The sequence below is a fragment of the Nanorana parkeri genome, unplaced genomic scaffold (genome assembly GCF_000935625.1).
Source record: "Nanorana parkeri isolate BGI_ZX_2015 unplaced genomic scaffold, ASM93562v1 scaffold136, whole genome shotgun sequence".
In the NCBI taxonomy this organism is placed as follows: Eukaryota; Metazoa; Chordata; class Amphibia; order Anura; family Dicroglossidae; genus Nanorana; species Nanorana parkeri.
Window position 1 is genome coordinate 2,046,523 of NW_017306404.1, and position 13,511 is coordinate 2,060,033.

General features: G+C 40.5%; 1 protein-coding gene across 1 annotated transcript in view; it reads right to left on the reverse strand.

The window, feature by feature from the left end:
- LOC108785010 (serine/threonine-protein kinase D3-like) overlaps nucleotides 1-13,511 on the reverse strand; it is an 85,734-nt gene that overhangs the window by 35,651 nt on the left and 36,572 nt on the right. The window contains exons 3-8 of the mRNA XM_018553980.1: nucleotides 12,936-13,064; nucleotides 8,963-9,147; nucleotides 8,476-8,656; nucleotides 4,974-5,057; nucleotides 3,265-3,409; nucleotides 1,306-1,417 (exon numbers count right to left, since the gene is read on the reverse strand). Of these exons, the coding sequence (XP_018409482.1) occupies nucleotides 1,306-1,417; nucleotides 3,265-3,409; nucleotides 4,974-5,057; nucleotides 8,476-8,656; nucleotides 8,963-9,147; nucleotides 12,936-13,064 (836 nt within the window). The remainder of the gene's footprint in view (nucleotides 1-1,305; nucleotides 1,418-3,264; nucleotides 3,410-4,973; nucleotides 5,058-8,475; nucleotides 8,657-8,962; nucleotides 9,148-12,935; nucleotides 13,065-13,511) is intronic.

Below are 13,511 nucleotides of genomic sequence, written 5' to 3' on the forward strand. Positions count from 1 at the left end.
TGTAACCTCATATTTTATATTTTTGTTAAAAATGGGTATTGGGGCATTTATCATTAAATTTTGGGGGGTTTGATAAGGAGTTGCGCAACTATCGTGTTACATAAACATTTGCCACCATTTTTTTCTATAGGGTCTTGGCTTTCAAAAATATATCATGTTTGGGGGTTTTAAGTAATTTTCAGTCCTAAAATGTGGATTATAACATGTACACAAAAAATGGGGGGGAAAAGCCTCGGTCATGAAGGGGTTACAGTAGTATTAAACTCTCAAACTTTTTTCAATAATAAATTCAGATAAAATAAATATCATTGCCCAGCAAAGTATTTTCTATACATTAGTGCCCAGCCAACTGCAGTCATGTTCTGAACAGCTGGCTCCACCCCTTTCACCTCAGCTTTCCTGACCTTCCTGTCCAATACAGGGTCACAAGGGGCAGAGCAATCTCCAGAAGCTGTGCATTTACTAGTTTGGACAAGGGAGAGGGGAGGAGTGGGGAGCAGGGAGGTGGCTTGCCTTACTGTTTGTGTGTGTTTGTAGACACACAGATTATTAGTGGCTCTACAAGGGTGGCTCCATTGGACCCTGCAAGGGAAAGATGCCCACCTAAAATAGGATACAACGAACAGTTGTACGCCGCCCTCAGTATGTAGCTAACTGTAGCTCGCTATATACGGAGCTTTGGGTCACGGGAGGACGTTAGTACATGTCCTCCCGTGACCCTTAAGAGAACTATGGGATAAAAAGGGATACCCCATAGTTCTTTTAAATACTTTTTGACTTTAATATCACTTAAAGTCATTTGCATTCTTCTTGCCTATTTGGTTATGGTATCACAATTCAGATCTTCTTTAAAGCAATTTATCCCAGAGAATATGATGCAGAATAAAAAGCTAAACAACAGTTTGGGGTTGATTTAGTAAGAGTATATTCCTTTTCAGGAAAGATTAGAGCTGCAATCACCAACATATACGCTGGGCAAAGTTTTGAATGTTGGACAGGAGTACACAAAAATGAGTAACAAAATTACACAATAAGGAGATCCTGTTAAATCACATTATGGCCTACATTCTCTATAATACATTATGTGCAAAAAATTATTATTTTAGTGAATATATTTGATTATATTTTACCTTTTATAGAATTATTCATCAAGTAATGTACATCAAAAGTATGTATTATGGGCAACCATAGTTATGTGACAACACTTGACAAAACGATATGTAATTATGTAATGCATGTAAATCTACTACACTATGGATTGTGTGTTGAAATTCTCTAAAAAGCAGTAATTGTCTGTTCACTCACCATACTGTCTTTGCTGGTGAAATGGACCAACCAACCTTCCATCAATACACAGCTGTTTTTCTTTTTGTTATATCGCACAGACTGTACAACTCTCATAAGGGGAATGAAGTTACTAATTGAATAAGAGAGATAAGAGTTTTAGCAAAGTGCTCATAGAATAATTGGCAATGGCAACATTATGTTATCAGACATGGCTGTGAAAAGTATTAAAAAAAGCAGTATCTCTTACAAATTCTTTGTTATAAGATAAATATTTTGGAACAACTCCTGAGGTGCCTCCAATCAAATATATTTTCTCACATAAACAGCTTCCTTACACTGCCTTTAGTCATCTTTTCAGCTGTTACCAACTAAGGCCTGGTTCACACCTGCACGTCCCGGGAACATGCGTTCGTGCACGTTTGCGTGGTGCATTTGCTGTGTGGCCCCATTGATTTCAATGGGATCATATCCACATATCCACGTGGCAAACGCAACAAAAAGGCTCCTGCAATTTCAGGAAACCTAAAATTGCTATTCATAACTAAATCTAAACCTGACATCAACTATCCTGAGTCTGTAGCTAGTCTACTAAGTAAGGGTAGCACGTCTTACGACTGCATGGTGTAATCTGTGTTGCTGGCTAATTCTGCTTAGTAGGCAGGAGTGTCTACTTATCATCACAGCAAATATAACTTGTCATATTTGTGCATTGCAGGAATGTACATTCCTGCAATGCAGGCTAAGACATGATATTGGGTGTGCTGTGTTATGGTGCAATTCATTTTGAATGGCAGACCAACACATATCCCCAACACACCTGCTTAAGCACACTCAAGTTTAGTATCATAGGAAAAAGAACTTAGCCACTGTCTGCTCTTGTTACATAGAAATACATTGATTTCAAAAGAGTTTTAAGGTCAAAGCGTCCGATATTTTGTTTAGTCAGAAAAGTCTGTGAACAATTGCAAAATGTCCAGTTTATCATTGATCCTGTTTCGTTTTATTGAATAAACCTGACTATACTTGTCTTTTATAGCCAACATTTCGAGACCATGCATGGTCCCTTCCTCAGGGCAACATAGTGACACTTCCATAACACCCAGCCACAAATATATACAACCTAAAAACCAAGTACACCAGGAACCTATGATACCATAATGGTGTCATACCCTGCCAGAATTCAAACATAATTCAAAAAGGATATATAAAAAAAAAAACTGTACCAAAACCACTATAACTCAAAAACACTATCATCCCCATGCAGATGCAAAAATTCACATCTGTGCCTTAGAGCAATGGACATTTTATCATGAGTTCCCACAATGCAATGTATGGCATGATATGCGGTGTGCTGTGTTGTGGTGCAATCCATTTTGAAAGGCAGGCCAATGCATATTCCCAAAGCACCACAACACACAAGTGTGAACCATTTGTGTTTTGTGATACACTGCATTGAAAAAGAAACTGCAAATCCACTATGATTACTGTTTGTGTGCATTGACAGCCCATTCAAAATGAAAAGGCTGCCTGACCATGTGCGTGGTAATGCAAAGCAACAGTGAATTCGGCCCAAACGTTTAGTTTGGAAACTAACGGGAGGAGCAGATCTAATGGGATTTGTTTTGTTTATGTGCTAGCCTAAGACTGCACTGAGGCAAAAAAGGATATGAGCTCCTCCGGAGGATAAGATGGATTTTTTTACATCTTAAAAACACCTGGTGAAGGTGTTTTACTTTGCAGAATCAGAAAAGTAATGAACACTTGACACCTGTAGTTATGTAATCTACTTTTTTCATTTGTTTATACACAGACACACACTCACACATACATAGGTTGAACTGGATGGACCTTTGCCCATCACCTCACCTACTATGTTACTATACAGTATACTGTACTTCAAAACACAGTTTGTGATTCTACAATAATTTTGAATATTGAAATAAACAATAAAAAGGGGTAGCACAACATCATAGTTACCTGTCAAACATTGGGTTTTCACATGGACAAACAGTGCTATCTCTACTCTTAACAGAATTCTCTTCTTCTTGTGTACTTCCACTAAGACTGACTGGCCTATCATTTTCAACCTCATCTTCAGCTTCTTGGTTGAAGATTTCTCCATCTGTGTTGTACAGAAACAATGTTTAAATAAGATTAATAGCTCCCATGAAATGGCTGCTTTTTAGTTAAAAAGACCCTGTCAGGTATACACCCTGGAAGACTTAACAGCCACCCTCAGAAACACAGAGAGGCAGTTCTTGTCCACCTGGGAAGCATGGATTTATTTCCAACACACTGATCGCTATGCTGATCTCCTGTCGAGGGGACCCCGGGCCCTAACCACCCCAGTACTCAACATTCCCAGTTGATCGCCTTGCTTGGAGAAACATAGCTATGGATATCCCACCCCCTCCTAGCACTAGCTCCTAGAACTAGCACAATAGGGCCGTTCCTGCCAGGGTGTACGGGCGATGCTCCAGGCATCTCCCTCTCCCCTATCTCCTGTCCTGAGCTTACTAATCTTGCTATTTGCTAATCTTATTTCTCTATCTCTGCTCCCTTCTATTTTTCTATCTTTTGCATATATTTTATGATGACTGTTTGATACGTTATGAACAAATAGTTCTGCCATTGAGTTATTCCTCCAGAATTGCATTTACCCTATAAAAGTAATACAGTTAAGTGACATAGTATATTTCATACTTCTATTGTTATCTATACTGTATGCTGTTGGTATCAGATTTTGGTTCCATGCTTTATGAGGACACGCAAGTGTTTGGTGTCTTCCATATGTACCATCTTCGCAGTTTTGTGACATGATTCTATGTACCCATACCCGTGTTATGTGTATTGTGTACATATTACGATAATAAAAATATATTTTTTTTAAAAGGCCTGTGTCATACATAATTAAATGCTATTTTAAACGCTGCTAGTGTAAGTCTCTCAATGTGACCTGTTATCAGCCTCTTCAATCCACTGTGCAGCAGGCCAGGGGGAAGGACAAGACCTGTAGGTGTTTCTTAACTGCTGCAGAGAAAACTTTGCACTCCTGCCATGCCAGACAGGGTAACCTTTGTAAAGCTTAAGACTGGATAGACAGAAATACAAATACTTTGGCAAGTAAAACAGCTCCTATAATCTTTCTTTCTCCCCAGAAGGCTGGCAGTATCTTTGTTCAGGTATCAGTCAGGTTCAGCATCTAATTACTAAACCAAGACTCTGGCCCAGGCATGATACATTCATATAAATCTCAGCTCCTAATCAGTTTTTGTTATTCCCCTGGCTGTGTGTATACATGTTGTCTCACACAGATCAGCCTCCTGCTGCTGTCTATCACCAAGTCAACTTCCCGAAATTTAGAACAGTCCCAGAGAGTGATTACTGGGCTAGAGGAAGTAAACAATCCACTCAGGCTTGGGACAGTCATTTGACATGAGATCAAAAAACAGCAAAACAAAACAGCACAACAAAATTTAATTATAAAAGTATATTTTTTTGAATTACAATGTTGCTATATATTGTGGCATGTCCGTAAAGAATGCATGAAGGCTTAGTAAATATAGGTGAATAGACTTATGTATTATGATGCAGTTTTTAGGAAAACAAAACAAAAGACAGTTAAAGCATATCAGATATACAGTATATTGTTAAACAATACTGTTAAAAAATTCTCTCAACACTACCTTCTCCATCAATACTTGAAACTTCTCCAAGACATTCATCGGGAACATCTGGCACGCACCGCCTGTGACAGTTAAATTTGCAATCTGTATAGAACAAGTGTGCACAATTACCCTCTTTTACAATAAATTACGTTAATTTGCTGCACATGAGAGCTTATTATATGAAAAAGCAGTAAGGCCTCATTCACACGAGAAAGGCCCTACACTCACCCCAAGTGCAGGTCCGTACGGGTGTCCCGGCTTGGACGCAGACAGGATCCATCCTGTCAGCGTACGAGTATGGACACCCGCACGGACGTGCAGGGCGGGTGAGCGTAGGGCGGCGTACGGCCGTGTAGTCCCATAGAGAAGGACAGGGACTGCATACTAATCACACGCAGCACCTGTTCTTCCTGGGAGCTGCCCGATGAGGCCGTGCACGCAGCACGGAGCTGTACATGCCGGCTGATTACAGTGTGAATGAGGCCTAAAGCTGCTGCTTTGCATCAAACTGTTGAAAGTTGTGAAATTCTTACTGGTATCATAATAAAAGCCATACAGTCTAAAGAAGAAAAAAAAACTAAACAGAATACAATTTATGAACAGCTGTAACTTCAGCCCTGTTCCCTCAAATCAATACCTCCTTATGTCTTATTTTATTTTAGAATGATGATTTCAATTGCACATGTATATTTCTGTATTTTTATGCAGTGTTCTAAAGAAGTAGCCTGTACAGCATAGTGAAATGCATTGACAGTGTTTTAGATGCACTGTAAAGGAAAACAAGCATGCACATGCGTATACATCTATACATACATGTGGCCCATATTGCCAATAGATATTCCCTCATTATGTTCTGCTTATTATCTTTTCCCTCAAATTTGTAAATATTTTTCCCCCAAAATCTGAAAAGATTCTTTTGCACTTTTGTGCTTTGTAAATGCATGCAATGCGTCTACATCCATGTCTATTGTACATACATGTAGCCTCCACTAACATTCCATCAATGATTGATCAATGTTCTTCTTGCCTCGCATAGATCTTTTATAGTTGTATCTTTATATTATTATTTTTTATTATTATTACTACTATTACTATTATGTTTTTGCCTATCACTATTATGATGCATACCTAGCAGCATTATACCAATAATTTGGTTTCTTTCCTCTAGTTGATGCCAAAATGCACAATGTTCCCTCCTTCCCCTATATAAAGTACTCTGCCCACTCCACTTTTAGGCTTGACAAAGGAGGTAAACCTCTGAAATGTGTTGCCTAGCAACGTCTGACACCTGACGCCCCGGAAGTACTCCGCAGCTGTGATCCCGCCTTGAGGAGAACCAGCTACATCACTGCTCAGCCATTGGATCAGATCTGTGTCTCCCTGAACAGGTGACCTGGACTCTGCTCTCTCCATGTGCCTTCCATCCTTATAACAGTCTTGGATCAGCAGCTGAGATCGGACATCCATCTGATGTTTGACAGGTGAGATGTTTTTAAATATCCTGTAAGTGCATTACTTTTAACCTTTATTAAACAGTTACTTTTATACTGCACTTAGATCTGTACACCTGGTTTTTATGTTTTCTTCACAGTGCTGTTACATGGATGTTTCCCTTCTCTGGATTAACTACCAGTATAACTGGAGCTCCTTTAAGAGTATTGATATACAGTCCATAAACAATCAATCTAGTTGCGCAAGTTGGTGACTTCTGTTTAGTGTTTTAGATGCATATTTTGTGACCAATAAATACTAATCTTTGAAGATTAAAAGCTCTCAAGCATCTTCCTTCTCTCATGGTCTCCACTTCATATTTTGGGGCCACATCCTTCCAACTTATCCTGCACCAGGATCCCATAACATGGCAGCAAAGGATTTTCTGGAAAAGCCCCGACAAGCATCGAGCATGGCCACACTCCTTGCAATATTCTCCATAAGCTCTCCTCACATGTTGCTACAGCCCCTTGTGGGCTCCTCGCATTCTTACAGATGTGAGTATATGATTGTGACTCAATATTTTTTTGACTCATTTTACATTGCTTCACTCGGTCACAAGAAATACTACACATACATGGATGTCTCCCCTCTCTTTTCCCCTTTTTTTTTTTAGCATTTATTATTAGTCCTTAAAGTTGATCATACACAGAATTAAATTTTACTAGTTCCTCATGAATTGGCCAAAAGTTGAGCCATGGGTGGCCCTGTCGGCACCCCTCCACATTCGTCCATCCTGGTTAGCGTGGATGAAGGAATTGGTTAATTGTTTTTCATGAGCAAGGGCCAGCCTAAGGCCCCATTCACACTGAGCGACATGAAAATCGCACGATTTTGAGCGATATTGCGCGACGAGCGATATTGAGCGACGTGTACAAAATTGTGTGTATCTTCCTGCACTCCTTACCGGATCTCCTAGGAGATGATGTCTGTAATAGGGTGCTTGTAGTGACCACGGAGGCACCGTGTAGTCAAGTAGTAATTCCAAAAGATGTCACCAGCACTCCAGAAGTAGATTCAATATATTTTAATGACAACGGTCATTGAGCGACGTGTGGCGCGAAATCGCGCAACGTTTTCCTATTGGGCTGTATGCAATCAGGAGCAATATCGCTCGAAAATCGCTCGAAAAAAGGGTCATGTAGGCGCGACAAGCTACCAGCGACGAGCTACAAGCGATATTGAGCGATATTGAGAGGCGAGATGTGAACAACTCCATTGAAATGGATTGGAGAAGCTACATAGAGCGATATCACGTGGAAATATGAGCGATATCACTGCAAAAATCGCTCGATAAATCGCTCAGTGTGAATGGGGCCTTACTCTCTACAGTGTGATATCAATCTAGCCAGGCATTGCTCCCCTCACACAATAGCTTTTTGTTCATATTAACATAAATATGAAATTATTGCTGAATCTTAGAATTCAGTTTAGAATTGTTACTGGTATGTGTACATACAAATTAGAAATCTCTGAGGGGAATTTATCAAAACTGGAGCCGACAGAATCTGGAGCAGTTGTGCATAGTAACCAATCAGCTTCTCTTCTCAGTTTGTTCAGTTAAGATTTGAAAATGAGAGGGAGGTGCTGATTGGTTGTCATGCACAGCTGCTCCAGATTTTGTCTGCTCCACTTTTGATAAATTCCCTTCTCTGTGATCACAGATTTTTGGTGTCTCTGGGAAAAAGTTGTATATCTATTGGCACTCTGTGATCCCTGCGGACACCAATCTGACCATAAACAGCTAAATTAGACTACAATTATCTATGGCTTAAAAGTATTCTCAAAGTCCACATATTTCTCTTAGTACATGTTTCTTTTAATGCTTGAAGACTGACATATTAGTCTTTTTACTGTATATTTTACTGAGAATACTTTGTGCTAGCTCTGATTCATGCACCTGCTGACATTTGCTTTTAGTGATTGCTGCCACTGAATGCTGCTGAAACCTGACAAGATAAATAGAGTCATCCAAGTATTGTTTTTAGGATAAGATTGTTATGGTTTTTGACTGCTAAAAAATGTATACCTTTGCACTGCATGCCCTGTCTGAATAATCCTCTAAGCAACCGTCTACAGTACTGACAGATGGTAGGGCGTGTATAGGTATGAACTTGGAAGGTGTGGGGAACCTTTAATCGATTCATATCCTGCCAATCCTTCCATATTGGACGGCCCCCAACTGAAGGAATGCGAGACTTTTTGTAAACCTGTAACAAAACAAAGTACCATTAAAACAAATCTAATGTTCAGCTAGATAAATCAGTGTAAATGCCATCTAGACATGTTGGTTGGCAAACAACCCAATGGTACTTTAGAAATCTTCATTATTATGTGTCCTCTATACCAACATACTGGTTAGTTGTACTATACCATGATAACAATAACATTTTGTGCAGCAACAATGATACACTTCTAAAGGGAGTGCCCAAAATGTTTCTTTGCACAGAGAACAGCTGAGGTTTGTGTCTGTAAATATAACAATTATATTTTTTAAGCCTGTTCCTACAACTGACCTGCTGTTCTGAGTTATACCCCCCTAGATCCTCCAGGCTTCCTCCAGTTGGCAGAGTTGCTGATCTAGACTTGGTGATAGAACTTGCTCCAGTAAATGAGCGGCTGGACAAGTGACTTCTTTTGACACCTCTGCAATTATTGGGTATCTTAAAGGCACAGCGCTTGTGATAATTAAGCCCACATCCTGGAAAAAAAAGCACAGGAGCTGAGTTTTCATATAGAACCTTATTCTTACAACCATTTTGGTAAGTTAATGTTAATCTGAACAATGAGATGCATGTATTTGCTTCCTTTTGGTCTGTTAAATATACTATTGAATGCGCTTTGTTATATTTGTTTAAGAAGTGCAAAGAAAAAATCCTGTTGATCTGATACCTGTTGATCAGAGCTGCCCAGTTCACTCTGCCTGTGTTATTTCAATTGGTCTATTTAGCCCTTCTAGTTCTCATCTTGGACTACAAAACAATGTATCCTATGTTGTGGGGGTGAAGAGAGGGGGAATAATTCTGTAGCTTAGCAAAAGACAACCAGACAGGGCTGACACCATTTATTGCAATTTTAGTCCAGAAGAGGCACTGTGTTATCAGCCCACAATTGGAAATTAGGATCTGAGCGCTCCTCTGTCAGATCAACATTTTTTTTCTGTGCTTGCAGGGTCTTTATAGGGATAAAACAAGGAAGATGTGCATGTATTGCAGAGATGTTCTGTATATGCTTTAAAGTAGTATAAAACTCTCAAACTTTTTTTCAATAATTAATCAGGTTCAAACAAACATACAGTACGTTGCCCAGCAAAGTATGTATATACATTTTTGCCCAAGCAATTACAGTCATCATGTTTCCAAACAACCGACTCCAACTCTTTCAGCTCCGTTTCACTGAAATTTCTGTCGAGTACAAGATCACAAGGGGCTGTGTAGTCTCCAGCAGCTGTCAGTCTTCTAGCTTGGAGAAAGGAGTAGGGAAGAGCAGGGGATTGGCTTGCCTTAATTTGCTTGTGTGTTTCTGGAGACACACACAAGGGTGGCTCCATAGGACCCTGCAAGGGAAAGGAGCCACCCTAAAACAGTATATCAGGGCCAGTGCTCAGGGGACCAGCTGATTCTGCAGGATGCTAAAACTTTTAAACATCAAAGAGCAGCATCCATTGTAAGTAATTTAATCAGCATTTAAAATAGCCTAAAAACATGTTGACTTTACTATCACTTCAAGGAAATTGGAACTATTGTGCCTTTAGCATCTTGCCTCAGTCATACTTATTTTTACAATACAATTTTACAATTGTGGCAATCTACAATAATTAGTTTACTGTGGTTAGGAGTCTCAGAGCTGTTGACCTTATTGGCTGCTGAGTAATAAAATGCTACTTCTGTAATCATGCTATTGTTAAATAAGCATTATAATACATCCTTCTATTCATTAACTGTGCACTTCCTTGCAAATTGTATGCAAATTCACAGTTTAGAGGGTTTATTCTGTCTGCACATTGCAATAAGTGACATTGCTGGCATTTATACTTAAAGGTAGGTGGAATTCTGTGTAATGTGAGCATGGTAACATGAAGGAAGTCTAATTACGACTGAATCTGTTATAGTCTAAAGTAGGGATGTCCCGATACCACTTTTTCAAGACCAAGAACAAGTACTGTCCATGTACTTGCCAATACCAATTACTGATACTTTTACTTAAAGGGACATGTGACATTTTTGTTCTAAAACAATACAGACTAATGATTTTAGGGCAGTTACTCACCAGGCTGCGAGCGCAGATCTCACTAGGCTGCATGTGCAGATCTCACCAGGCTGCGTCCAGAATCTCTACGCAGCCTGGTGACACCTGTACGCAGACTGGTGACACCTGCACGCAGACTCTCACCAGGGCTGTGTCCATATGTCACCAAGGCTGCGTCCAGATGTCACCAGGCTGCCTATTGGGTCTCTCCAGCGCTACTGACAGGTGCTGTGCTGAGCCCGCTCTACGAGCGCGCATTGAGCCGAACGGAGTGGGTGCCAGTCACGTGCCCGCTCCGAGGCTGTATTATTGGTGTGCGGCTGGCCCGAGCAGTGCCTGCACCAGGAATCAGGAGGAGACATGGGACTTGGCAGGCAGGGTCAAAGACAGCTACTGCCGGGTCCCCGGAAGGCTGCCTCAGAACCCCACAAGCGTGGGACCTGAGGTGGCCGATCCGATTAAAAAATTGAAAGGGCCAATATCAACCTTCAGCATCGGGGCATTTTCACGAGTACAAGTACTAGTGAAAATGCCCTATATCGGCCCCGATACCGATACTAGTATCGGTATCGGGACATTCCTAGTCTAAAGCCATCATATACAATCATCTAAGTTTAATACACTAAGCTATAACTGTTTTATTTTCCATAAAATTATTTTATAACATTTGTATCATGTGTTTTTTTTTTTTTCTGGATTTTTGGTTGATATTCTGTCTATATCATTTAAAATACACCTATGATACAAATTAGAGACCTTTTAATTTCTTTGTAAGTGGGCAAACTTACAAAATCTGCAGGGGATCAAATAATTATTTTCCTTACTGTACTTTATCATATAATAGATAATAGATAGGCAAGCAGTATTTTTTTTTACTGCATTGGAATGGACTTCACTGCACGGTGTGAACAGAGCACCAGAAATCCCTTTGGAATGCATTGTGATGCGATTTTGATGCAACAGTCAAACTGAACAGACTGCATCACAACGGCATCTGGTATGACCTCGCCCTTACTATCAGCAGTGCTGGAAGCTTCCTGAACTGAACAAAACAACGTCCTACTCTTGACTAAAGCAGCACCTCTCTGTGTGCTTGCCCATCTACATTGTTGCGCCCACACACTTTCCTTAGTAGTGTTACATTCTCTCCCTGTGTGTCTGCATCTCTCCCCTTTACAGTCATCCTGTACGTACACACGCACACAGCAGACAGATGGCAAACGTAATCTCAGAACACAGACAGAACGCACAGGAAGTCACAGCGTGCAGTTAAAGAACATTCAGTCACACTTACAGCACAAAGCACTTCTGACTTCTTATCTTCAGTGTGCTGGTGCTCTTCCCCCAGCTCAGACACAGATCAAAGACTTTCTGTCTCTGATCTGCATCTGGTTGATGCCAAAACAGCATTAGGGATCTAACAGAGATAAAATTACCAAGCAATAAAAAATAACAAAAAAGTGTTCTCTATCCTCCCCCACACATCCCATTCCTTTCCCCCTTAGGCCTGGTTCACCCCTGGGCGTTTTACAGCGCGTTCCTGCGCGCTGTAAAACGCTCAACATGTGAAAACCAATGATTGTCTATGGGCATGGTTCCCACCTGGGCACTTTACAGCGCGTAGGAACGCGCTGTAAAACGTCCTACGTCCAACGAAGTACAGGAGCTTCTTTGGGGCGTATTTGTCACATGTATCCATTGGGATACAGCCAGGTAGCCCTCGGAAACGCGCGTTTGTCGGCGCAAATCGCGGTAAAAAAGCACGGCCCGTAACGCGCGGCAAACGCGCATATTCCGTACACCTAGGTGGGAACCCAGCCTAAGGCCTGGTTCACACTGAGCGTATTGTTGCAGCTGAATAAGTGCAACAAAATGCTGCACAAAAAAAATCCCATTTATTCTTATGGGCACGGTTCACACCTGAGCGTTTTGTCACAATAAGCAAAATGCCTGTCGCTGGAAAAAGTACATGAGATTCTTTTTAGCAGATTACAGCTTGTTTTGTCCCCATAAAGTCAATAGAGAATGCTTGGAAAAGCGGGTTGCAATTGTTTTTGCGCGGGTCTGCACATGTTTTGCCCATTTGCAGCTATGTGTCACAATTGGCTCATAAAATTGCGTGACTTAATGCACGCATGGTTTACGCGAGCAAAAACGTGCAGCAAAAACAGATAATGACTGGCACCAATGTATGAAAGCAAAAGGTAACCTTTGTAGAATGAGGAAATTCGATTCACTTACCTTGGCATTTTAGGCCTTGTCTCACCAAGCCAAACAACATTTCACCACAGTAGTCACAAAAGGCTGGAGATTTATAAGAGTGGACTAAGAGGATGTGAGGACGGATAGAGAAGTCAAGGGATACAGAAGCTGTAAAAAGCAGTGATATGTGCAATTAAGATATGTTTTATGAACTCAGAAAAAAGAGTGACAAAAATAAGAAATCATTTGATTTTTGTACTCACTGTGAAATCTTTATCTTTGTAGTTTATTGGTGGACACAGGATTTAGACACAATTGGGTTATACTGTCACTTCAGTAGGATGTGAACACAGGCAAACAAAAAAAACAGTGGCCAGCCTGGTATAAGCCCTCCCACCCCCAGCTTGCCTCAGTTTTGTAACAAGCAGTGCAGAGGGAAGACCAGAAACACCGAAGGGTGGTGCGCTATATTCAAAGATTCCCCGTATGGCTAACTCCGTTAGAAAAGTTATATTCGGATGCCAATTTAGCTGTTATTTATTAATAATACAATAATAATCATTATTGTATTTTCTTCTATTGCAATGTAAACATTTAATCGATGTTAGATATCAA